Source organism: Oncorhynchus tshawytscha, linkage group LG05 (genome assembly GCF_018296145.1).
Source record: "Oncorhynchus tshawytscha isolate Ot180627B linkage group LG05, Otsh_v2.0, whole genome shotgun sequence".
In the NCBI taxonomy this organism is placed as follows: domain Eukaryota; kingdom Metazoa; phylum Chordata; class Actinopteri; order Salmoniformes; family Salmonidae; genus Oncorhynchus; species Oncorhynchus tshawytscha.
The window spans coordinates 42,255,173-42,281,846 of record NC_056433.1 but is presented as its reverse complement, the minus strand read 5'-3'; the positions used below and the strand labels follow the sequence as shown (position 1 = coordinate 42,281,846).

General features: G+C 42.9%; 1 protein-coding gene across 1 annotated transcript in view; it reads left to right on the top strand.

The window, feature by feature from the left end:
- Window positions 1-26,674, top strand: part of kif14 (kinesin family member 14) — a 50,721-nt gene that overhangs the window by 10,674 nt on the left and 13,373 nt on the right. The window contains exons 18-24 of the mRNA XM_042321911.1: window positions 2,217-2,508; window positions 2,821-2,914; window positions 3,135-3,276; window positions 3,631-3,734; window positions 4,779-4,882; window positions 6,337-6,567; window positions 23,764-23,951. Of these exons, the coding sequence (XP_042177845.1) occupies window positions 2,217-2,508; window positions 2,821-2,914; window positions 3,135-3,276; window positions 3,631-3,734; window positions 4,779-4,882; window positions 6,337-6,567; window positions 23,764-23,951 (1,155 nt within the window). The remainder of the gene's footprint in view (window positions 1-2,216; window positions 2,509-2,820; window positions 2,915-3,134; window positions 3,277-3,630; window positions 3,735-4,778; window positions 4,883-6,336; window positions 6,568-23,763; window positions 23,952-26,674) is intronic.

The window sequence follows — 26,674 nt, the reverse complement described above, 5'->3', positions numbered from 1 at the left end:
GCAGATGTTAATGCAAGTGTTGCGAAATGCTTGTTCTTCTAGTTCTGACAATGCGGTAATATTTAACAAGTAATCTAACAAATTCACAACAACTACCTTATACACACAATGTAAAGGGATGAATAAGAATATGTACATATAAATATATGGCTGGCCGTACAGCATAGGCGAGAGGCAGTAGATGGTATAGAATACAGTATATACATATGAGATGGGTAATATAATATGTAAAATTATTAAAGTGACTGGTGAAACCTTTATTAAGTCCATTTATTAAAGTGGCCAGAGATTTGAGTCAGTATGTTGGCAACAGCCTCTCTGTTGGTGATGGCTGTTAGAAGCTGTTTTTCAGTCTCTTGGTCCCATCTTTGATGCACCTGTACTGACCTCGCCTGGTTGTTGTCCTTGATGATCTTTTTGGCCTTTCTGTGACATCTGGTGCTGTAGGGCAGGTAGTTTGCCCCCGGTGATGCGTTGTGCAGACGGCACTACCCTCTGGAGAGCCTTGAGGTTGAGGGCGGTGCAGTTGCCGTACCAGGTGGTGATACAGCCCGACAGGATGCTCTCGATTGTGCATCTGTAGAAGTTTGTGTGTTTTAGGTGACAAGCCAAATTTCTTCAGCCTCCTGAGGTGGAAGAGGTGATGTTGCGTCTTTTTCACCACGCTGTCTGTGTGGTTGGACCTTTTCAGTTTGTCTGTGATGTGTACACGGAGGAACTTAACTTTCCACCTTCTCCACTACTCTACCATCGATGTGGATTTCCTGAAGTCCACGATCATCTCCTTTTGTTGACGTTGAGTGAGAGGTTATTTTCCTGACACCACACTCCGAGGGCCCTCGCCACCTCCCTGTAGGCCTTGTCGTTGCTGGTAATCAAGCCTACCACTGTAGTGTCATCTGCAAACTTGATGATTGAGTTGGAAGTGTGCATGGCCACACAGTCATGGGTGAACAGGGAGTACAGGAGGGGGCTAAGAACGCACCCTTGTGGGCCCCCAGTGTTGAGGATCAGTGGGGTGGAGTTGTTTCCTACCTTCACCTGGGTGCGGCCTGTCAGAAAGTCCAGGACCCAGTTGCACAGGGCGGGGTCGAGGATCTCGACCCTGGGTCTAGATACCCATTTTCGCGCCGGAGATGTTTCAATCTCTAGACAAAAGGCTGTACGTGATGACGTTAATGCACATAATTACTTTTATGCTTAAATTCCCATGTACTGAACAAAAAATACAAGTTAAATGGGTTTCTATTGCATTTTCAACTGTAATGATGGATTTCCCACAAATGTTGCGTTACATAGCGAAAAGCTTGCAGATACAGTTCGAGTAGGCTACCTACATGAGATTATTAAGAGTGGGATAATTTTGTATTTGTCAAACAGCAGCCAAGCATCGATCATGTCACCAGAATAAGACCCTTGATATTTAATTGAAAGGAGCATCAAGCTCCTCGTGCACTTTCACCACCCTGTGAAGTTCATCTGTAGCTTAATAACCTGCATGCTTTCCTGAGTCGTAGTGGGCGGACCACAGAACATATAATCACCTGACTCAAGTTTATTTCAATATGATGGTTATTATATCAATATTTGCGCATACATTACGCCATTTCTAGCATAATACATTTTACAGACACAAAAAGATCCCGCCTTGTCTACTGTGTTTTGTCGACATTTGGAAAGTTTACAGACAAATTTGGTGTTTCCATCTGGCCTTGTGACTTTTTTTTTACCTGACCATGTCCTTTACTTGATTTTAAAGGTTAGGTGTAACATTTTGTAGCCATACAACGGTGTAACCTGAGAAGTTTGCTTTTTAACAACCAAATCTCTATGCGCTTTTCTGTTTCTCAAAAACAAGTGAAATTGCAAAAAAAAGTGTCTGGATCCTTCTATAATCCTTTTATGCTGTTTTGAAAATACAATCTGCACAGGTTTCAGATTTCTGTGGTGACATCACCATGTGGTAAATTGGTTAATAGACAACTTAACTTTCAACGAATAACAGCTAGTTTTCAGTTTTCCCCACGCAGACCACTCTAGACAGCCCTAGCAAAATTCTTGCTTTTGATAAAAAAATACTTTTGCCCTCTTCATGGAAATCTATTACAGTAATGTACTTAATTGTTTGTTACACAGAAATGATTTGATACATAAAACGACTGCATTAGGCCTGTAAGACCTTTTACTCATTGACAATGGTGCTTTCCTTCCCCCAGGAGGAGGAGAGCGAAAGGAAGCGGTGTCAAGAGATGGACCAGCAGCGGGTGGTCTCCAAGATGGAGGAGCTGCAGTTTGCCAAGGTGGAGCTGGAGCAGGAAGTGGACACGCACAAGACACGTCTCCGCCTCCACATGGAGGCCCAGGCCACACGGCAGGCCATGGCCGATCACGGTGTCCGACAGGCCAAGGTGGTGGAGGCCCTCGAGGCAGAGAAGAGGAAGATCGGCAAAGACCTTGAGGAGATGCAAAGGAAAGTGGCGCAGAAAGGAAGCCAGACTCTGAAAAACGGTAAACCATTGTTGGGAATTTTCATCTTCGGGTTGTATTCACGAGGAAACGGACAGAAACTAATAGCTAGCGCTGTGTTGTAAAAATAAGTGTCGTTTCCATTACGTCACAGCATGGTTCTAGTGTTGTAGCTAGTTACAGTTCTGATGACCTGGTGTGTATTCATTAGTCCACACCATAGCAAACTAGAAAAACTTTTTTTTGCAAAGGAAACGAGAGTTTCTATTGGACAAACTCGGGTACATCCCTCCCAGTTTGCTTTCGTTTTGTCCCTAGGAAATACACTAATGCTCTGTGGTCTGTTGTCTTAAGTCCCTCCACAGTGGGACGCCATGAAGTTGTCTCTGATGATCGAGGAAGCCAACAAGATCAGTGGCAAACTCATGAAGAACACAGTTTTCAGCAGGTACGAGCGGAGAGAATCTATATTAAATATTTATATGAAATAAATATTTATATGAAATAGTCCTTTGTTTTGCTGCATATTGAGATATTACTGTAGATTCATCTATCAGGAAATTATCTCGTTTTATTTAATTTAACCTTTATTTTGGCAGGGTGGGGTCTCATTGAGTCCAAGGTCTCTTTCTCTTTTTTAGATTAATCTCAATCTTCACTGTTTTTAGACACGAGGGGTCTGGGAAGGAGGGCGGAGGGGGAAAGGGAGAGCTGCAGGTCCAGGTGCAGAACACCAAACTGGGCATCTCCACCTTCTGGAGTCTGGAGAAATTCCAGAGCAACCTGGCTGCCATGAGGGAACTCGACCAGGTCAGTAACAGTCATTTGAGTTATTCCTTGCTACTAATGCATATGTTGTCCATCTGAATTTAAAGAGCTGTGTTGGGTGCATGTTTATTGAAATGTGGATACTCTCTGGTTAATCTAGTTGGTAGTTATCATACCACTATCAAGTCGATTTAGACTGCATTCTCCCACCCTGTTTGTCTCGCACTCAACCAGTGGAACAGTCAGTCCGCCCTTTGTAGATTTTGCCGGTGCACACCTAATTTACAAAACGCTTGTTTATGCATGAGGGGCATCCTCCGTTCCTGTAATTTCTCATTTAAGATGAATAAATTAGTCTGGGGTTAAACTGAGCAGTCATTTATTCTCCTTCCCCAGGGAGACAGCAGCGCCTGTAAAGATGACGACGTGTTTTACGACCCCAATGATGAGTGGGAGCAAGATATATCGGCTTCCTCAACCGCCTCCTTCTCACGCAGAAGGTAATTTCTAATGTGCATCCCAAAAGGCACCCTATTCTCTATATAGTACACTACTATTGACCAGGCCCTATGGGGCTGTGGTCAACAATAGTGCACTATGTACAGAATAGGGTGCCATTTTGGGACACAAACCTAGTCTCTACTCTTTCACTCTATTCTCCTCAATTGAGCTCACATGCAAAAATGTGTCAGAACTAAGTTGAATATGATGAATGTGGAAAACCGTGTTTTTGAGCTCACTTGAGTGAACATAGAAAACTATCATTCGTTGAACATATATATATATATATAATATTTTTTTTCTTCTACAGCGCTCGTATTGATATTTCCACTCTGTTGATTTACTACTTGGCACATCCTGGAAGTTCAATGTATAATTTTTCTTCACCTCAGTGTGAAATAACCACACAGAAACATTTCCCAAATTTTTCCCCTCGCGGCAACTTTTTTCCCCCCACGCTATTTCTTTTGTTGGCTATGTTTATGGGCCTGGTGGTGCCTGCAGTGAAGGAGAGGAAGCCAAAGGAAACATGGAAACCATCTCGGTCTCTCTCGCTACTCACTCTCACCTGAATCCTCTGGAGTCTACCCTGAACCCACTAGCAGCCACAGCTAGTGCCCTGTTTATCTCTGTCGGTCTGGCTGTGTGTGTGTCTGTGTGTCTGTTCACTCCCCGTCATGGATTTTAAAAGCTTTGGATTTTCTGAAAGCCTTAGCTGGAGGGAATTCACCATTGACGGGAGTGTACAAAGTGTGAGTAATCGGGACGCTGCCCGAGAGAACACTCATATTCTGCCAACCAACGTTTGGCTCTCAATTATTTTAAATGGCCTCTCCTCCTCTGCTCCTGTCTCCTCTCCTTCATCTGCACTGATATGATAAGAGGATAGGTGAATGAAATGTAGCTGGTGCGTGGTGCCTATCAGACATGAATTTGCTTTCACATCAGTGAAAGTCGGGGCAATGCTGTGTTAGGCTGTTGAGATCCATTCCAAGACACATTAGTAATGTGTGTTTTTTGTTGTTTGTCCCCCACCATTATAGGAGCAGAAGCCTGTTGAAGAGCAGGAGGATTTCAGGGCGTCTCTACGAAATCCGAGTGCACCCTATTCAAAGCCTTCATAATAGTAACACCTCACAGTCCTCTGGTATGTGTGTTGTGCGGTCCTGTGTGTGTAAGACACTGAAGTACTTCTAGTTTCTTTTCCAGTCTACCGTATATAAAAATGAAAGAATGTTATAACATTAGGTGTATTTTGTTGCATTACAACCTGCAATTTAAATGGATTTTATGTAATGGACATACACAAAATAGTCCAAATGGGTGAAGTGAAATGCAAAAAGTAACTTGTTTAAAAAATATATAAAATATAAAAAATGGAAAAGTTATGCGTGCATATGTATTCACCCCCTTTGCTATGAAGCCCCTAGCTGGTGCAACCAATTACCTTCAGAAGTCACATATTTAATTAGATTGCGCACAGGTGGACTTTATTTAAGTGTCACATGATCTCAGTGTATATATACACCTGTTCTGAAAGGCCCCAGTCTCTGCAACACCACTAATCAAGGGCTACCACCAAGCAAGGGGCACCATGAAGCTCAAGGAGCTCTCCAAACAGGTCAGGGACAATGTTGTGGAGAAGTACAGATCAGGGTTGGGTTATAAAAAAATATCTGAAACTTTGAACAATAAGGGGTGTTCTCCAAAAGGCATGTGGGAGGCTCCCCAAACATATGGAAGAACGTACTCTGGTCAGATGTGACTAAAATTGAGCTTTTTGGCCATCAAGGAAAACACTGTCTGGGGCAAACCCAACACCTCTCATCACCCCGCCATCCTCACCGTGAAGTATGGTGGTGGCAGCATCATGCTGTGGGGATGTTTTTCATCGGCAGGGACTGGGAAACTGGTCAGAATTGACGGAATGATGGATGGCGCTAAATACAGGGAAATTCTTGAGGGAAACCTGTTTCAGTCTTTGAGATTTGAGACTGGTACAGAGGTTCACCTTCCAGCAGGACAATGACCCTAAGCATACTGCTAAAGCCACACTCGAGTGGTTTAAGGGGACACATTTAAATGACTTGGAATGGCCTAGTCAAAGCCCAGACCTCAATCCAATTGAGAATCTGTGGTATGACTTAAAGATTGCTGTACACCAGCGGAACCCATCCAACTTGAAGGAGCTGGAGCAGTTTTGCCTTGAAGAATGGACAAAAATCCCAGTGGCTAGATGTGCCAAGCTTATAGAGGCATACCCCAAGAGACTTGCAGCTGTAATTGCTGCAAAAGGTATTGACTTTGTGGGATGAACAGTTATGCATGCTCAAGTTTTCTGTTTTTTTGTCTTATTTCTTGTTTGTTTCACAAAACATATTTTGCATCTTCAAAATGGTATGCGTGTTGTGTAAATCAAATGATACAAACCCCCAAATATAGATTTTATTTTTCGAGGTTGTACGGCAGCAAAAAAATGCCAAGGGGGTGAATAATTTCGCAAGCTACTGTAGGCCTACAGTTATAGCTCTCGTAGTCCACGTGGAGTTTCCTTCATATTCCATGTAATTATTTTGGCCTACTTGTCTGTCTCTGTTCCAGGTCTGATGGGTGTGGCCAAAACGCCCTCGCTGCACCGCAGCTCACTAGATTCCACCCTGACGGGGATCTGCAAAGATTTGATTGGCCAGATGGTGGGCCAGCTGCGTGGGTGTCACAGCTACGAGGAGAGCATGGCAGACAGGCTGAGCTCTGACCTCTACTGTGTGTACACAGCCGTGACGACCATCTCCGGCCTGTACGATGGCCTGGATGATGACTGTCAGGAGAGTGGTAAGTCTGCATCTCAAAATTCACAATGTTCCATTCTTCAATGTTCCATTGCTCAGTAGGTTATGTGCTTGCAACACCAGGAGCCGGTTGCACCAGTTGATTTGTAAGTGGGTTGTAAATCTATGTCCAATGTAAAATGTGCTCTACGCTGGACCTAAAAATGATATCTGTTGCACCACCTGGGCGTAAACACTAATACGAGATATGTATGCCTAGGCGTTGATTCTACACCTTGTAGGGAGCAGGCGTGTGGTGTTAAATTGGAATCTTCATCATGATATGCACAGAAAATAATAGCAATCATCTATATTTTCGAAAGGATGCGAGTCTCGTGTTCATATTTCACAAACTCCTGGGCTTTTTGAGTTTCCTAAGCACGAGTCATTAGCAAAATAATACACTTGATTTATGCTACATTATAGCATGCCGAATGTGTCTGATCAGATATTAGCAAACTAATAGTGGAGCTGCCTCCACTTATTTGCCCAGCCAGAGATCAAATAACCAGCCAGAGATTTGGTGAATCAAAATTACATTGATTAAAAGACCAGGGCTTTTAGTCTGGGATATAGCCTGGGCTACTATGTGAGTGAAGATAAAAATAATCACACCTTATTATACACTATCTTAGGCTATAACATTCTTGCAAAATGTCCTGATAACACTGTTAGACGAACACACTAGACGAGTCCACAGGCTTGTTTCAAAGCAGTGCTATAATGCTGTCCCAATCATAGCGATGCTGAAATTATAGTTGACCACACACGGCTATTGCTTTAGTAGAATGGCGCCGGAGAGGATGGTTGATGTTTTACATGCTCCTAACCGACTGTGCTATTTTGTTAGTTTTTCAACTTATTTTGTACATAATATTGCTGCTACCGTCTCTTATGACTGAAAATAACTAACTTCTGGACAGTGATTACTCACCTCAAACTGGAAGAAGCTTTTTCCTTTAACGAGTCCGATGCGAAGGATATACTGCTTTCTCAGGAACAGGCCCAAATCCCTGTAATTTGTGTGAAGAAAAGGCCGATAGAAAGGAGGCGAAGGTCAGGCTGCCTTTTGAGATTTCGTAGGCGAGCGAGTAAACCCCCACTGCCACCCGTTCTATTGGCCAAAGTGCAATCATTGGAAAATACAATTTATGACCTACGATCAAGATTATCCTACCGACGGGACATTAACTGTAATATCTTATGTTTCACTGAGTAGTGACTAAACGACGGCGGGGAAAATGGAGCTGGCGCGATTTTCCATGCACCGGCAGGACAGAGAAGCTACGTCTGTTAAGACGAGGGGTGGGGGTGTGTCTACTTGTCAATAACGGCTGGTGCGCAATGTCTAATACTAAAGAAGTCTCGAGTACCTTATGATAAGCTGTAGACCACACTATCTACCAATCGTTCTCATCTATATTATTCGTAGCCATCTATTTACCATCACAAACCGATGCTGGCACTAAGACCGCACTCAACAAACTGTATAAGGCCATAAGCAGACAAGAAAATGCTCATCCAGAAGCGGTGCTCCTAGTGGCCGGGGACTTTAATGCAGGCAAACAAATCAGAGGAACCAGAGGGAAAAAAACTCTAGACCACCTTTACTCCACACACAGAGATGCATACAAAGCTCTACCCCACCCTCCATTTGGCAAGTCTGACCATAATTCTATCCTCCTGATTCCTGCTTACAAGCAAAAACTAAACCAGGAAGTACCAGTGACTCGCTCAATACGGAAGTGGTCAGATGACGTGGATGCTACGCTACAGGACTGGTTTGCTAGCACAGACTGGAATATGTTCCGGGAATTCATCCAATGGCATTGAGGAGTATACCACTTCAGTCACCGGCTTCATCAATAAGTGCATCGACGACATCGTCCCCTCAGAGACCGTACCAGAAGCCATGGAGTACAGGTAACATCCGCATCGAGCTAAAGGCTGCCGCTTTCAAGGAGCGGGACACTAATCCGGACACTTATAAGAAATCCCGCTATGCCCTCAGACGAACCATCAAACAAGCAAAGCGTCAATACAGGATTAAGATTGAATCCTACTACACTGGCTCTGACACTCCACGGATGTGTTAGGGCTTGAAAACTCTTATGGACCACAAAGGGAAACCCAGACACGAGCTGCCTAGTGATTCGTGCCTACCAGGCAAGCTAAACGGTCGCTTCGAGGCAAGCATCACTGAAGCATGCATGATGAGAGCACCAGCTGTTCTAGATGACTGTGTGGTAATGCTCTCGGTAGCTGATGTGAGCAAGACCTTTAAACAGGTCAACATTTACAAAGCCGCTGGGCCAGATGGATTACCATGACATGTACTCAAAGCATACGTGGACCAACTGGCAAGTGTCTTCACTGACATTTTCACACCCTGCCTTAGACCCACACCATATATCCCACACTGTATATCGCCCCAACAGATCCACAGATGATGCAATCTTAATCGCACTCCACACTGCCCTTTCCCACCTGGACAAAGGGAACACCTATGTGACAATGCTGCTCATTGACTACAGCTCAGCGTTCAAAACCATAGTGCCCACGAAGCTCATCACTAAGCTAAGGACCCTGGGTCTAAACACCTCCCTCTGCAATTGGATCCTGGACTTCCTGACGGGCTGCCCGATGGTGGTAAGGGTAGGCAACAAGACGTCTGCCATGCTGATCCTCAACACTGGGCCCCCTCAGAGGTGTGTACTGATCACCGACAACGATGAGACAGCCTATAGGGAGGAGGTCAGAGATCTGGCAGTATGGTGCCTAGGACAATAACCTCTCCCCCAAGGAGCTGATCGTGGACTACAGAAAAAGGCGGGACGAACAGGCCCCCATTAACATCGATATGGCTGTAGTGGAGCGGGTTGAGGGTTTCTTGAAGTCCACATCACCAACAGACTATTATGGTCCAAACACATCAAGACAGTCATTAAGAGGGCAAGACAACCCCCCCCCCCCTCAGGAGAATGAAAATTAATCATGGGTCTCCAGATCCTCAAGTTCTACAGCTGCACCATCGAGAGCATCCTGACTGGTTGCATCACTGCCTGGTATGGCAACTGCTCGGCATCTGACCATAAGGCGTTACAGAGGGTAGTGCGTATGGCCCAGTACATCACTGGGGCCAAGCTTCCTGCCATCCAGGACCTATATACTAGGCAGTGACAGAGGAAAGCCCCAAAAATGGTCAGCGACTCCAGTCACCCAAGTCATAGACTGTTTTCTCTGCTACCGCACGGCAAGCGGTACTGGAGCGCCAAGTCTACAGCTTCTACCCCCAAGCCATAAGACTGCTGAACAATTAATCAAATGGCCACCGGACTATTTACATTGACCTCCCCCATTTGTTTTGTACACTGCTGCTACTCGCTGTTTATTATCTATGCATAGTTACTTCACCCCTAGCTCGACTAGCCTGTACCACCATACATTGACTCTACTGGCACTCCCTGGATATAGCCTTGATATTTTATTGTTACTTTTTATTCTTTTTTACTTTAGTTTATTTGGTAAATATTTTCTTAACTTTTTCTTGAACAGCACTGTTGGTTATGGGCTTGTCAGTAAGCATTTCACGGTAAGGTTGTGTACACTTGTAGTATTCGGCTCGTGACAAAGTTAGATTTGAAAGTATTTCAAATGTTTGGATGACTAAGAGTTTCATTAAGCAACAATATGATAAATTGCTTTAATTGCATTTGTGTACTTTATTGCAATATTTTCGTCATTCATTTCTACAGTAATTATTGATTGATTAATCCAGTTGTGGTTAAGAAAACGTACATGCGTAGCATTGGGCTTTGCAAAGTGATGGAACATGGCTCGCAAAGTTTATATGGGAAGGATGGTAACAGCCTAGTAATGGGCGCTGTCTAGCAACCATCATTATGAAGCATCAAATCTCATGTACGTGCATTGCTTACGCCGGAATTAGCTATGACTAGTCATATTTTTGGTTGGTTGGTGCAATAGATGTAAATTCTGATCCCAAAGTCGGAAGCTCAACGCCCGACCAAGCATGCAAGACCAACTTTTTTATGCCCAACTGGTGCAACCGTCCCCAGTGTTGTTGGTTAAAGTATATCTCACTGTCAATGTTGAGAGTAGAGGTCGACCGATTAATCGTAATGGCCGATTAATTAGGGCGGATTTCAAGTTTTCATAACAATCGGAAATCTTGTCTTTTTGTGCGCCGATTTAAAAAAAAAAATATATATATTTAACTAGGCAAGTCAGTTTAGAACATATTCTCATTTTCAATGACGGCCTAGGAACGGTGGGTTAACTGCCTCGTTCAGGGGCAGAACAGAACAGATTTTCACCTTGTCAGCCCGGGGGATCCAATCTTGCAACATTACAGTTAACTAGTCCAACGCAACAACGACCTGCCTTTCTCGTTGCACTCCACAAGGAGACCTAACTGCCTGTTACACAAATGCAGTAAGCCAAGGTAAATTGCTAGCTAGCATTAAACGTATCTTATAAAAAACAATCAATCATAATCACTAGTTAACTACACATGGTTGATGATATTACTAGATATTATCTAGCGTGTCCTGCATTACATATAATCTGACTGAGCATTCAAGTATCTAAGTATCTGACTGAGCGGTGGTAGGCAGAAGCAGGCGCATAAACGTTCATTCAAACAGCACTTTTGTGCGTTTTGCCAGCAGCTCTTCGTTGTGCGTCAAGCATTGCGCTGTTTAACTTCAAGCCTATCAACTCCCGAGATGAGGCTGGTGTAATCGAAGTGAAATGGCTAGCTAGTTAGCGCGATCTAATAGCGTTTCAAACGTCACTCGCTCTGAGCCTTCTAGTAGTTGTTCCCCTTGCTCTGCATGGGTAGCGCTGCTTCGATGGTGGCTGTTGTGTTGCTGGTTCGAGTCCAGGGAGGAGCGAGGAGAGGGACGGAAGCTATACTGTTACACTGGCAATATTAAAGTGCCTATAAGAACATCTAATAGTCAAAGGTTAATGAAATACAAATGGTATAGAGGGAAATAGTCCTATAATTCCTATAATAACTACAACCTCAAACTTCTTACCTGGGAATATTGAAGACTTGTGTCAAAAGGAACCACCAGCTTTCACATGTTCTCATGTTCTGAGCAAGGAACTGAAACGTTAGCTTTCTTACATAGCACATATTGCACTTTTACTTCTCCAACACTTTGTTTTTGCATTATTTAAACCAAATTGAACATGTTTCATTATTTACTTGAGGCTAAATTGATTTTATTGATGTATTATATTAAGTTAAAATAAGTGTTCATTCAGTATTGTTGTAATTGTCATTATTACAAAAAATAAGGTTAAAAAAAATCGGCCGATTGATCGGTATCGGCTTTTTTGGTCCTCCAATAATCGGTATCGGCGTTGAAAAATCATAATTGGTCGCCCTCTAGTTGAGAGTACTGTAAGTTTCTCTCCCATTAATCATGAATGTGACCCTGGTCTTATACACCTATAGTAAAGTCTTTGTCAGTGCTTGGCACTCCTGAAATAACAGGTTTAAGCCCACAGTGCCTTCAGAAAGTACTCACACCTCTGACTTTTTAAAACATTTTGTTGTTACAAAGTGGGATAAAAATGAATACATTTTTTTGTCAACGATCTACACAAAATACTCAGTCAAAGTGGAAGAGAAATTATAACATTTGTGAAAAATAAAACTATCTTCATTAGATAAGTATTCACACCCCTGAGTCAATACATGTTAGAATCATCTTTGGCAGCAATTACAGCTGTGAGTCTTTCTGGGTAAGTCTCTAAGAGCTTTGCACTCCTGGATTGTACAATATTTGCACAGTCTTAAATAAACAATTATTCAAGCAGCATACCACCCTGCATCCAACTGCTGGCTTGCTTCTGAAGCTAAGCAGGGTTGGTCCTGGTCAGTCCCTGGATGGGAGACCAGATGCTGCTGGAAGTGGTGTTGGAGGGCCAGTAGGAGGCACCCTTTCCTCTGGTTTAAAAAAAAATATCCCAATGCCTGATTGTGGACATTGCCCTGTGTAGGGTGACGTCTTTTGGGTGGGACATTAAACGGGTGTCCTGACTCTGTGTAACTAAAAATCCCATGGCACTTATCGTAAGAGTAGGGATGTTAACCCCGGTGTCCTGGCCATCATAGCCACCTAATCATCCCCAGCTTACAATTATCTCATTCATTCCTCCCCCCTCCATCCCCCCTTCTCAGACAACTCTCCTGGTAAAATAAGGCTACCGTCCTGGTAGCCATTTGATGTTCAGGAGTCTTATTGCTTGGGGGTAAAATCTGTTGAGAAGCCTTTTGGTCCTAGACTTGGCGCTCCGGTACCGCCTGCCATGCGGTAGCAGAGAGGACAGTCTATGACTGGGGTGGCTGAGGTCTTTGACAATTTTTAGGGCCTTCTTCTGACACGGTCGGAGGCCGAGCAGTTGCCGTACCAGACAGTGACGCAACCAGTCAAGATGCTCTCGATGTTGCAGCTGTAGAACCTTCTGAGGATCTGAGCACCAATGCCAAATCTTTTCAGTCTCCTGAGGGGGAATAGGTTTTGTGGTGCCCTCTTCACTACTGTCTTGATGTGTTTGGACCGTTCTAGTTTGTTGGTGATGTGGACACCAAGGAACTTGAAGCTCTCAACCTGCTCCACTACAGCCCCGTCGATGAAAATGGGGGTGTGCTCGGTCCTCCTTTTCCTGTAGACCACAATCATCTCCTTTGTCTTGATTACGTTGAGGGATAGGCTGTTATTCTCCACCACCCGGCCAGCTCTCTAAACTCCTCCCTATAGGCTGTCTCGTTGTTGTCTGTGATCAGGTCTACTACCACTGTTGTCGTCTGCAAACTTAATGATGGTGTTGGAGTCGTGCCTGGCCATGCAGTCGTGGGTGAACAGGGAGTACAGGAGGGGACTGAGCACGCACCCATGAGGCTCCAGTGTTGAGGATCAGCGTGGCAGATGTGTTGCTACTTACTCTCACCACCTGGGGGCGGCCCGTCAGGAATGCCAGGATCCAGTTGCATTTTGAGGTGTTTTAGTCCCAGGTTCCTTAGCTTAAATGATGAGCTTTGAGGGTACTATGGTATTGAATGCTGAGCTATAGTCAATTAATAGTATTCTCACGCAGGTGTTCCTTTTGTCCAGGTGGGAAAGGGCAGTGTGGAGTGCAATAGAGATTGCATCATCTGTGGATCTGTTGGTGCAGTATGCAAATTGGAGATGGTCTAGGGTTTCTGGGATAATGGTGTTAATGTGAGCCATTACCAGCCTTTCAAAGCACTTCATGGCTACGGACGTGAGTGCAGTCATTTAGGGAGGTTGTGCTCTTGGGCACAGAGACTATGGTGGTCTGCTTGAAACATGTTGGTATTACAGACTCAATCAATCATGTTGAAAATGTCAGTGAAGACACCTGCCAGTTGATCAGCACATGTCTGGAGCACACGTCTTGGTAATCCGTCTGGGCCAGCGGCCTTGTGAATGTTGCCCCATTTAAAGGTCTTACTCACGTTGGCTACGGAGATCGTGATCACACAGTCGTCCTGAACAGCTGATGTTCTCATGCATGCGTCAGTGTTGCTTGCCTCGAAGCGAGCATAGAAGCGTGCATCCCTTTGTAGTCTTTAATAGTTTGCAAGCCCTGCCACAACCGACGAGCTTCGGAGCCGGTGTAGTACGATTCAACCTTAGTCCTGTATTGGCGCTTTGCCTGTTTGATGGTTAGTCAGAGGGCATAGGGGGATTTCTTATAAGCTTCCGGGTTAGAGTCCTGCTCCTTGAAAGCGGCAGCTCTACCCTTTAGCTCAGTGCGGTTGTTGCCTGTAATCCATGGCTTCTAGTTGGGGTATGTACGTACAGCCTCAATGCACTTATTGATAAGGCCAGTGACTGATGTGGTGTACTCCTCAATGCCATCGGAAGAATCCCAGAACATATTCCAGTCTGTGCTAGCAAAACAGTCCTGTAGATTAGCATCTGCTTCATTTGACCACTTTTTTTATAGACTGATTCACTTGTGCTTTCTGCATGAACTTTTGTTTGTAAGCAGGAATCAGGAGCATAGAATTATGGTCAGATTTGCCCAATGGAGGGCGCGGGAGGGGTTTGTACGTGTCTCTGTGTGGAGTAAAGGTGAACCATAATTTTTTGGGTTGCGCATTTAACATGCTAATAGAAATTGGTGACAAAAAGTTTCCCTGCATTAAAGTCCCCGGCCACTAGGAGCGCCGCCTCTGAGTGAGTGGTTTCCTGTTTGCTTTTTTCCTTATACAGCTGACTCTGTGCGGTCTTACTGCCAGCTTCCCTCTGTGGTGGTAAATAAACAGCCACAATTTTTTAAAATAAACTCTCTTGGAAAATAGTGTGGTCTGCAGCTTATCTATCATGAGATACTCTCCTCCAGGTGAGCAAAATCTAGAGACTTCCTTAGATTTCGTGCACCCCTTCCCCTGTGTGCTGTTGGATCTAGCCGGTGCAGCGTATACCCCGCCAGCTGAATGTTTTCCATGTTGTCATTCAGCGACAATTCGGTGAAACATGAGATATTACAGTTTTTGATGTCCCGTTGGTAGGATATTTGTGATCATACCTCGTCTAATTGTTCAATGATTGTACGTTGGCAAGTAATATTGATGGTAATGGCAGATTTCCTACTCGCCGTTGGGGATCCTTACGTGGCACCCCGCCCTGTGTCCTCTATACCTGCGTCTCTTTCTCTTGCCAATGACAGGGATTTCGGCCTTGTTGGGTGTCTGAAGTACATCCTGTGCGTCCTGCTTGTTGAAGAAAAAATCTTTGTCTAAACCGAGGTGAGTGATCGCTGTCCTGATATCCAGAAGCTCTTTTTTTTGACATGCCACAAATAGTTAGGTGCCCGTAACACGTCTGCCATGTCTTCCGGCGTCATCTTGGGAAGCTCAGGACATTAAGTTAATTTCTTTGACACATTTTTTTGCAGCTGTACTTTAGTGCCTTATTATAAACAGGATACACATTTTGGAATATTTTTATTCTGTACAGGCTTCTGTCTTTTCACTGTTTTTTTTAGGTTAATATTGTGGACTAACTACAATGTTGTTGATCCACCCTCAGTTTTCTCCTATCACAGGCATTAAACTAACAATTTTCTACAAATCAAATTGTATATTTCACATGCTTATTAAACAACAGGTGTAGACTAACAGTGAAATGCTTACTTATGGGCCCTTCACAACATTTAAAAATAAATAAAAAATAACACAAGGAATAAATAAAAAAGCTCTTCGGTAGGTCTGACAACTGAGTTTGGAAGGACGCCTGTATCTTTGTAGTGACTGGGTGTATTGATACACCATCCAAAGTGTAATGACTTCACTATGCTCAAAAGGATATATTCTTGCCATCTACCAATGGTAGCCCTTCTTGGCGAGGCATTGGTAAACATCACTGGTCTTGTGGTTGAATCTGTTTGAAATTCGCTGCTCGACTAAGGGACGTACACAGATGGTATTGATTTCAAAAATCATGTTAAACACTTATTGCACACAGTGAGTTCATGTGACTTGTTAAGCGCAATATTACTCCTGAACTTTAGGCTTGCCATAACAGGGGTTGAATATATATTGACTCAAGCTTTTCATGTTTAATTCATTTGTAAAACGTTCTAAAAACATTACCCTAATTCAAAGTGGAATTATGTATGTAGGCTAGTGATGCAAAATCTCAATTGAATCAATTTTAAATTCAGGCTGTAACACAACAATGTGGAAAAAGTCCAGGGGTGAAAATACTTTCTGAAGGCACTGTATATGTTATCCTCCTGACACTTCAGACAATAGGCAGCAGTGTGCTGTGGGTGTTTTCTTGAGAAACTCATTCTTGAAACAATTCTGCTGCGGATAGACAATGTTTTCCACATCTAATATGTGGGTGAAGGAAGCTCTGTTGTAAGTGTTGTCACCAATAGTGCTGGGTGATGTCAACCTTTGTCCTCATAAAACCTTGATTGACTTTTTTTTTTTACTCCGCTAAAACTGTTGGGCTGTTGCGTGATTAAACAAAATTCAAAATACAGATCTCTATTGCGTGAAATTGCATGCTACTACTATACGAATCATGACGTAGAATCATGACGTAGAATCATGGACGCATATTTTTGCTTTTTTCAACACTTGTAACTGCCATTTCCTGCAATCTAGAGCAAAACGTTTTCTGAAATGGTAACAAATGAAGTAAAAATGTGTATATATACAGTGTACAACTTTGTTTTTTACAGAATTGCGCAGGCAGTCCAAATGCCCCACCTGTTTTGAGCCCCACTTCTGTCCTGGAGTTGCGTTCCCATACCAAAACTAGACAGATAGCTAACAACTAAGTCTTCAATAAAACTCTCAAGGCGTGACTTTTCTTGAATGACTATATTGTAAACGTTTGTTGTGAAACTGCAAAATACAGAAAATAATATACTTCAGTATTCAATTCACATCGACATACTGTAACTCTACATTATACATTTTAAATTGAAGTTGCATAAATACAAAACACGTGCCAAGGTACCATGTATCTGGCATGATGCCAAACCAGATAGCTGGTTGCTAGTCATATGGTAATTGGCTAACTCCTTCAATTACTCTAATGTGCAACCACCTCTGTACAATAACAAAGCATATTACACTAGAAACAGTAACAAAAGTTCAGTATTGTAACGACCCTGGGTTTATAAGCGCGGAAATGGACTCTGCCGCACGAGCATGCTTTTGCGGCACAGTCGATTGCGCGCCGGACCTCGGGCTAGAAGGTCGAGAGTTCGAGGCCTGCTCCCTGCCTGTTTCATTACAGTATGTTTTACAATTCGTTTACATGACGCACGAGCAAAGTAATACAGCTGACGGCACACATGAAAGACGAGGCAATTTGTGTGAGTAAATGCAATCAACTTAACATTGGGAAGTAAGTAATTCTATCAATAACAAGAGTATCATCACTAGCAATATGCTTTCATCGAACTTACAAACAAATATTTTCCGAGGCTGAAGCGTGACGAGAAATAACTGCACTGAAAGACCTGCACCGTAGCGTTTTTTTAGCAGCTTTGCGTGCTGAACGACTACTCTACTTCCTGTTTCCGTACAGTCTTTCTAAGTATTAGAAAGCTCCACTAGGGGGCGATAAACACTATGGAACACAATGAAAATCCATCTTAACCACTGTAATAAAATCATCTGTTACCTTCTAACAGGAAGACGGCACACCTTTTTTAGCTTTTTTTATGTGCCTGTTTTGCATGTCGCATTTTATTTTGGCATATCAGTTTGCTAACAATGTAAAACAAATATTAATTGAGTAAGGCAGCTCCAAAATGCAGGTGTTTCAGCCTAGCTCAGTGCTTTCTGTGGTGGTGGGGCAGCCAGCTGAAAATTGGTGGTTGGTGTTCTTTAGTTGCGCTGTGATTGGCTCAGTGTTCTGTCACTCAAGGGGACACTACGTCACTGCAAAGTTTAAGGGGAAATTCAAGCCCCTTGGGTGCTGCCATATAGTTACATTAGAAGGGCCCATCCAAGAAGGCTCAAGGGCATTGGCCATAGATGACGTCAAATCACGTTATATGTACCGAAGCTTTGATTGGACTGATCATGTCAACATCATACTTTCAAAATCTTAGCTAACATGTTAGCAGTCATCATCATGAATCAAGTTGACATCTACTGGAAAATCCTTTTCAGTCCTTGTCATATGAAGAGAAAGTATAGATAAAATGTATTGGTGCTCATTGTCCATTGGACATAAACATTACACAAGTTGGAAATCGCAAATTCAACAATGAGTGGTTTGGAAGGAATCAGTGGCTAACTGCAAGCTTTGCAAAGCAATCACCAGCCTGCTATTCAGTGGAGAGGGGGTGTGGTCCAAGTCTGGGTTTAAGGGTGTCCTTTTCCAAGCTTAAAAGGATAAACATTCAACATTGGCCAAGCTGTCAATAAAGCATGACTTCTGCCGCGTTCGAAACAACTGGGAAATCTCAGACTTCAGTGAGTTCAAGTAAACTGGGAACTCGGGGGAACGAGCTACGACTGGGAAAATAAGTTTTGAACGGTCATCCAACTCAGAATTCCAAATCGGGAACTCTTTTTTTTTTTTTTTTTTTTTTTTTTTGCTCTGACCTGAAGATCACTGACGTCATGATTCAACCTTGTTTTTTTTTCCCAAGTTCCCAGTTGTCTTGAAAGCACCATAAATCCAGAGAATGCCAGAATTTGATGATACATTTTGATTACAAAATCTGTGCACAAGAAGGACTTTCGTGCCACCTTCCTGTTCAAGTGAGCACAGCACAAAAATGTATGTTGTGTAATGATGTAATATGCTAAGCAATACTAAGTGTATGTTGTGTATTAAGCTGTTAGTATCCCATGAGAGAAAGCCAACATGTGATCTACGAGGACTCGCGCCATTGGCTAGGCAATGAGGCATGTGCCTCACCCTAATAATTTGCTCCCTTTTCTCCTAAAAATGTAGCCTGCTGTTTGGACTTGGTGGTGCACATTTAGCCTATTTTATAGAAATGTCAATATCGAATATTGTAAGCGCTTTCATTGTCTGCGTTTATACCCCCTTTTATTTATCCTACGGTTCTGACTTGGTGTACAGGGAGAATACTGTAAGAATGGCCCATGTTTTGAATTAAAAAATGCTGAACAAGTAGATAAATTGACTTTGTCTGTCCTCTTTAATATCTTAATCGAAATTATAGATTGACTCTTATCCGCTATGTTGTATCAGCTATGAACATTTTCATAAGTATTCAGACCCTTTACTCAGTACTTTGTTGTAGCATTTTGGCAGCGATTATTGTCTTGGTTATGACGCTACAAACTTGGCACACCTGTATTTGGGGATTTTCTCCCGTTGTTCCCTGCAGATCCTTTCATCGCTGCACAGCTATTTTCAGGTCTCTCCAGAGATGTTCGATTGGGTTCAAGTCCAGACTCTGGCTGTGCCACTCAAGGACATTCAGACTTTTCCTGAAGCCCCTTCTGTGTTGTCTTGGCTGTGTGCTTAGGGTTGTTGTTCTGTTGGAAGGTGAACCTTTGCCTCAGTCTGAGGCCGTAACCTGCTCCAGAGCGCTTTTCATCAAGGATCTTTCTTTACTTTACTCTGTTCATCTTTCCCTCGATCCTGACTAGTCTCCCAGTCCCTTGCCGCTGAAAAACATGCCCTCAGCATGATGCTGCCACCACTCTGCTTCACTGTAGGGATGGTGCAAGGTTTCCTCCAGGCATGATGCTTGGCATTCAGGCCAAAGAGTTAAATCTTGTTTTCATCAGACAAGAGAACCTTGTTTCTCATGGTCTGAGTCCTTCAGGTGCTTTTTGGCAAACTTCAAGCATGTCATGTGCATTTTACTGAGGAGCGGTTCTGTCTGGCCACTCTACCATAAAGGCCTGATTGGTGGAGTTCTGCAGAGATGGTTGTTCTTCTGGAAGGTTCCCCAATCTCCACAGAGGAACTCTGGAGCTTTGTCGTAGTGACCATTGGGTTCTTGGTCCCTTCCCTGACCAAGGCCCTTCTCCCCAAATATCTCAGGGGGCGGCAGGTAGCCTGATGGTTAGAGTTTTGGGCCAGTAACCGAAAGGTTGCGAGATCGAATCCTCGAGCTGGCAAGTTAAAAATCTGTCATTCTGCCCCTGAACAAGGCAGTTAACCCACTGTTCCTAGGCTCTAATTGTTAATAGGAATTTGTTCTTAACTGACTTGCCTAGTTAAAGGTAATAATATTAAAAATAGGACATTTGGAAATAGACTTCTGTTCGTAACTTTATTTTGACTTAAAGCTTTTATGGTAGGAGGATAGGTTCTTGGAGGGATTCTTACTCCCCGCACAGATTTATTTCTTAAATTATCTTAAACTTGTCATTAGATTGTTTTATAGGCCATTGATATTGTTTGTCCTTACTCATTATTAGTCCCCTGGCTTCCTCATGTTTTTGGGCTGTTCAATCTACTTTTGAGATGGAACTGTTAATTATTCTAATTGTTTGATCGGGAGAGAAAGCATGCATAAAACAATGAAAGCCCAAAGTCGTATTCATATTGATTGTAGAGACAAGGGAATATAGCTGTTTATTGTTGTTGTTTTTTTACCGCTGGACACTAGTTAGGGAGTGTCAGTTATAAAAAATGTGTAGGTTTAGGCTATTTTAAGGCCCATGCATATTACAGAAGGCGAGAAACAATATTTTATGACGGGACATTTTTGCGCTGCTTTGGTGGAATTCTCTGGTCTTTCTAGCCTACACTGCTCTTGCGTTCTGTAGGCTTATATAACAGGCTATTTATTGAAATGTGCTATAGCAAATAGGAATAGGCAGATTACTTGGAATGCCACTTGTATGCTGCCCTGTCGTCTGCTGCCCAACTCCATTCTTTAGGCTACTACGTGGTGCCAGTCCAGTTCAAACAGGCTAAGCCATCGTCTGTCACATCACAATGTCCTCACCATCGACAATGGCCGCCAAACATCGTTGACAGAGGATACTGTCGTAATATTTCCTAACCCTAGTCACTATACTTAGTTCAGTCGAGGGCAGGCTAAACTGAATGAACAACAGAGGCAAGTATGAACATTTTATTAAGAGTTTTGGGGAATGACTTCGTCATTGATCATTGGAGCCAGATGCTGGTATGCAGGCAGCACTATGCGGGGCAGCTGGCATTGAAACCATCCCTCTGGGAGAGAAAGGTTCCGATGACGGACCTTCAGCTGCTGGAGGTGGAGGGTCGGCGGTGAAACTTTTGCTGTAAGACGTGAGGGAACAAGAGCAAGCCGTCATTTTAAATGCATCAAAATATGTATTCCCATTGGTGAGAAGAGAGCACGTTGATTATTGCACCAGTATGCAAATTCAAATCAAATGAATTCATAAAGCCCTTTTTTACATCGGCAGACATCACAAAGTGCTTTTTCAGAAACCCAGCCTAAAACTCCAAATGGCAGGCAATGCAGCTGTAGAAGCACGGTGGCTAGAAAAAAAAGAAAGGCAGGAACCAGTCCTCTTCTGGCTGTGCCGGGTGGAGATTATAAGAGTACATGGTCATTTAAGGCCAGATCGTTCTTCAAGATGTTCAAATGTTCATAGATGACCAGCAGGGTCAAATAATAATCACGGTGGTTGTAGAGGCTGCTACAGGTCAGTACCTCAGGAGTAAATGACAGTTGGCTTTTCATAGCCAAGCATTCAGAGGTCGAGAGAGGGAGGGAGTCGAAAACGGCAGGTCCGGGACAAGGTAGCACGTCCGGTGAACAGGTGAGGGTTCCATAGCCGCAGGCAGAACAGTTGAAACTGGAGCAGCAGCACGGCCAGGTGCTGGGGACAGCCAGGAGTCATCAGGCCAGTTAGTCCTGAGGCATGGTCCTAGGGCTCAGGTCCTCCGAGAGGGGGGGATGGAGAGAGCACACATACTTAGTCACCTAGGACACCAGATATAACAGACTGACCCTAGTCCCCCGGCACATAGACTATTGCAGCGTAGATACTATGCCTATAGGTTATTTAGCAAGTGTGATAAAGTTGCATTATTCAGCTGTGCTGATTGGCCATAGGGTAGGTGACTGACATTCCGCACATGGCTAATTGATAGTAAAGGAGGAGGAGTGACATGATGCTGTGCTGTTGATGAGAACATTCTAAACATCAGATATAAATTCCTGCTGTGTCCATAGAAGAGGATTGCCTGGCTACCCAACCACATTGCTATGGCCAAACACCACGCCCACGATGAGTCTGGATATGATCTCCTCACAACGACTTCTCGAATGCGAACATATTCAAACCGTTCTGATTGGTTCCACAAACCGATGGGTTGGGCCAGAGCCTGAAAACACTTGGTCAAGTGGCGTTTTGGAGATGGTAATTGGCTTTGATAGAAGCGATCAATCGCTGATGACTTGTTTTGTACAACGTCCCTCACTTTGAAAGCAAAAACGACTTCTACGATGGCAGTCTGACTGAAGGTATGTAGCGATAGAGCAGTGGAATTAAATTCAGTATGAGTCATCAGGCAAAGGGAAAACAATGTAAATTATATTGTGGTTACAGAATGAAGTAATGTGAGCTATCCATTTAGATCAGCCTTCGTGATTTGTACCTCCACTACCGGTCAAAAGTTTTAAACACCTACTCATTCAAGGGTTTTTCTTTATTTTACTATTTTCTACATTGTAGAATAATAGTGAAGACATCAGAACTATGAAATAACACATGGAATCATGTAGTAACCCAAAAAGTGTAAAACAAGTATTTTATATTTGAGATTTCAAAAAGCCACCCTTTCCCTTGATGACAGCTTTGCACACTCTTGGCATTCTCTCAACCAGCTTCACCTGGAATGCTTTTCCAACAGTCTTGAAGGAGTTTCCACATATGCTGAGCACTTGTTGGCTGCATTTCCTTCACTCTGGGGTCTGACTAATCCAATAACCATCTCAATTTGGTTGAGGTCGGGGGATTGAGCAGGTAATCTGGCCTCAAGAAAAATAAATAAATAAAATATATTTGGATTTGTTTTAACACTTTGGTTAACACTTTTTTTTTTTTAACACTTTTTGGTTACTATATGATTCCATGTGTTTCATAGTTTTGTTGTCGTCACTATTATTCTACAATGTATAAAATAGTAAAAATAAAGAAACCCTTGAATGAGTAGGTGTTTTATAACTTTTGATCGGTAGTGTACATTATCTGAATAGTCATGGCAAGGTTAAACTAAACAACGTGAATCAGACTAAATGTCCTGAGGAAAACAATCCTAATATTGGAAACAAACATCCGTATGTTGTCACCCAGTCACATTTGTTTATTTTCCATGCTATAGCACACCATGTTGTGCATGAAGCAGGTTCATAGTAAAGGACTGTTTTTCTTTTCTGCCATGGAATATTGACAAGTATCTTGGTAGTATTTTGATACAGATATTGTGAAAAATTTACCCTTTTGCCTTCTACTTGAAAATAATGAACTTTTAAACGTATATCCAGCGTATTCACTAGGAACCAAATGGGAAGAAACAGGGAACGACCCATCTGAATTCATCCAATAAGAAACTCTTGTTTTTGTTGCGAAAAGTTTTGCTAAGTTGGGCACCACATGACATTTTGAAAATACTAAATTGACCTATTGTAATGTATTCTTTATTCTGTCTCTGTCTCTATGTCCCAGTGTTTGTGTTAGAGGCTGAGGCTCCGACACAGCTGGTGAAGGCCACCTCGGCCATCGAGAGAGCTGTGTTTATCACCATGCAGTGGGTGGCCAGCGTCAAACCCAGAGCCGGACCCCTCTACACCGTCGCAGAGGAGCTCAAGACCCAAGTCAAGAGAATGGGTGGTTACTTTCAGCTTCTCATCCAGGTAGACATTTCTGTCAGCACTTTTAACTTAAAAAGATCAGACAATAGAATTAACAATGTATCGGACTAGGACTGTCTTGAAAAAGAGATGTTATCTTTATGAAATTGACCTGAATAAATATAGGTTGGCTAAAGTATTACATTCCAAAAGGTACACAAAGGACACATTGGAGCATTGAAACTATTGAACACAGTATATTCAAAACAGTAGCCGCTGTATGTGAATGTACAACATACAGATAGAACTATGCACCAAAAACATTCAATCACACCTACAGTGCATTCGGAAAGTACTCAGACCCCTTTACATTTTCCACATTTGATTACTATACAGCATTATTCTAAAATGTGTTAAATCATTTTACCCCATAATGACAAAGTAAAAAAAGGTTTTGTAGAATTTTTTTCAAATGTATTAAAAATATAAAACTGAAATTATACATTTACATAAGTATTCAGATCGTTTACTCAGTACTTTGTTGAAGCACCTTTGGCAGCTGTTACAGCCTCTTCTTTGGTATAACGCTTGGCACCTTTATTTGGGGAGTTTCTCCTATTCTTCTCTGCAGATCCTCTCAAGCTCTCTCAGGTTGGATTGGGAGCATCGCTGCACAGCTATTTTCAGGTCTCTCCAGAGATGTTCGATCGTTTTCAAGTCCGGGTTCTGGCTGGGCCACTCAAGGACATTCCCGAGACTTGTGCCGAAGCCATTCCTGCATTGTCTTGGCTGTGTGCTTAATGTCGTTGTCCAGTCTGAGGTCCTGAGCAGGTTTTCATCAAGGATCTCTTTGTACTTTGCTCTGTTCATCTTTCCCTCGATCCTGACTAGTCTCCCTGCTACTGAAAACATCCTCATACCATGATGCTGCCAACCCCATGCTTCACCGTAGGGATGGTGCCAGGTTTCCTCCAGATGTGACGGTTGGCATTCAGGCCAAACAGTTTGATCTTGGTTCCATCAGACCAGAGAATCTTGTTCCTCATGGTCTGAGAGGATTTAGGTGCCTTTTGGCAAACTCCAAGTGGACTGTCATGTGCCTTTTTATTGAGGAGTGGCTTCCGTCTGGCCACTCTACCACAAAGGTCTGATTGGTGGAGTTCTGTAGAAATGGTTGTCCTTCTGGAAGGTTCTCCCATCTCCACAGAGGAACTCTGGAACTTTGTCAGTGACCATCAGGTTTCCTGGTCACCTCCCTGACCAAGGTTCTTCTCCCCTGATTTCTCAGTTTGGCCGGGCGGCCAGCTCTATGAAGAGTCTTTGTGGATCCAAACTTCTTCCATTTAAGAATGATGGAGGCCAATATGTTCATGGGGATCTTCCATGCTGCAGACATTTTTTGGTACCCTTCCCCAGATCTGTGCCTCGACACAATCTTGCATCGGAGCTCTACAGACAATTCCTTCGACCTCATGGCTTGGTTTTTGCTCTGACATGCACTATCAACTGTGGGACTTTGTATAGACAGGTGCGAGCCTTTCCAAATCATGTCCAATCAATAGAATTTCCCACAGGTGGATTCCAATCAAGTTATAGAAACATCTCAAGGATGACCAATGGAAACAGGATCCACTCCGCTACAATTTCTAAAAACCTGTCTTCGCTTTGTCATTATGGGGTTTTGTGTGTAGATTGAGGGGGAAAAAAATCTATATTTAATCAATTGTAGAATAAAGCTGTAACAGAATGTGGAAAAGGGATCTGAATATTTTCTGAAGGCACTGTATGTACAGTACACATACATTGTTGACTAGTTTACTGTAAGTAATGTCATAGTGAATTACAGTAAAGATATTCTAGAAATATCAGTTTTTATCCCAATTAAACTGAAAAGACACAAATGCTGCAAAAGGAAAATCTTTTTCAATCGAGTTGGGTTGACACCTCACTGGCTCATCAAAATTCACCTCGCTGATTGACGGGTTTTAGCTTTGAGCTGTTTTGACTCCTCGTATGGAAATATCAGAGCGTAGGGGAATTCTCAACCTTCAGCCTCAAGTCCAACATGAATGAATGTATATTATACAGTGCCTAATGAATGTCTACACACGCCTTGCACGGTCCTTACATTTTGCTGCCTTAAAATTGTGTTAAAGAATGCAACCGATGTACACAACCTTCTCCAGCGTTGCACAAGTCTTAGGGCAACATATAATATCCATTGTTTTTGTCAAAATTGCTCAAGGTCAGTAAATTTGGTTGGGAGTCATTGATGGACAACAATATTCAAACCGTGTCTCTGATTTTCAAGCAGGTTTAAGTCAGGATTGAGACTGGACCTTTCAGGAACACTCAAAACATATTGGAGAGCCATTCTGGTGTGTCTTTGACATAAAAATGTGTGTAATTGTCCTTCTGAAAAATAACTATCCCACGGTTAGGTATTCAGAAGGCTGAGACAGGGTTTCCTCTTACCTTTTATCTGAGCTTTGTTCCTTTCATATTTATTTAGATCCTGACAAACTCTCTAGTTCCAGTCTCTGCAATAACATTGCATTCACTCCACATTATTGGCCTGTATGACAATGTTAAATCCACTTCAAAACATATTCACCTTGTCTTTAACTTTGAAAGTTTGGACTAGGTTGTGTAGATGGTTGGGAAAACAATCAAATATATTCCCTTTTGAGATTACATTTTAAGGCAGCAAAATGTGAAGACTGCAAAGTGTGTGAAGACCTTCACTACATTTTAGGAATTTAGCAGACAATCTTATCCAGAACGAC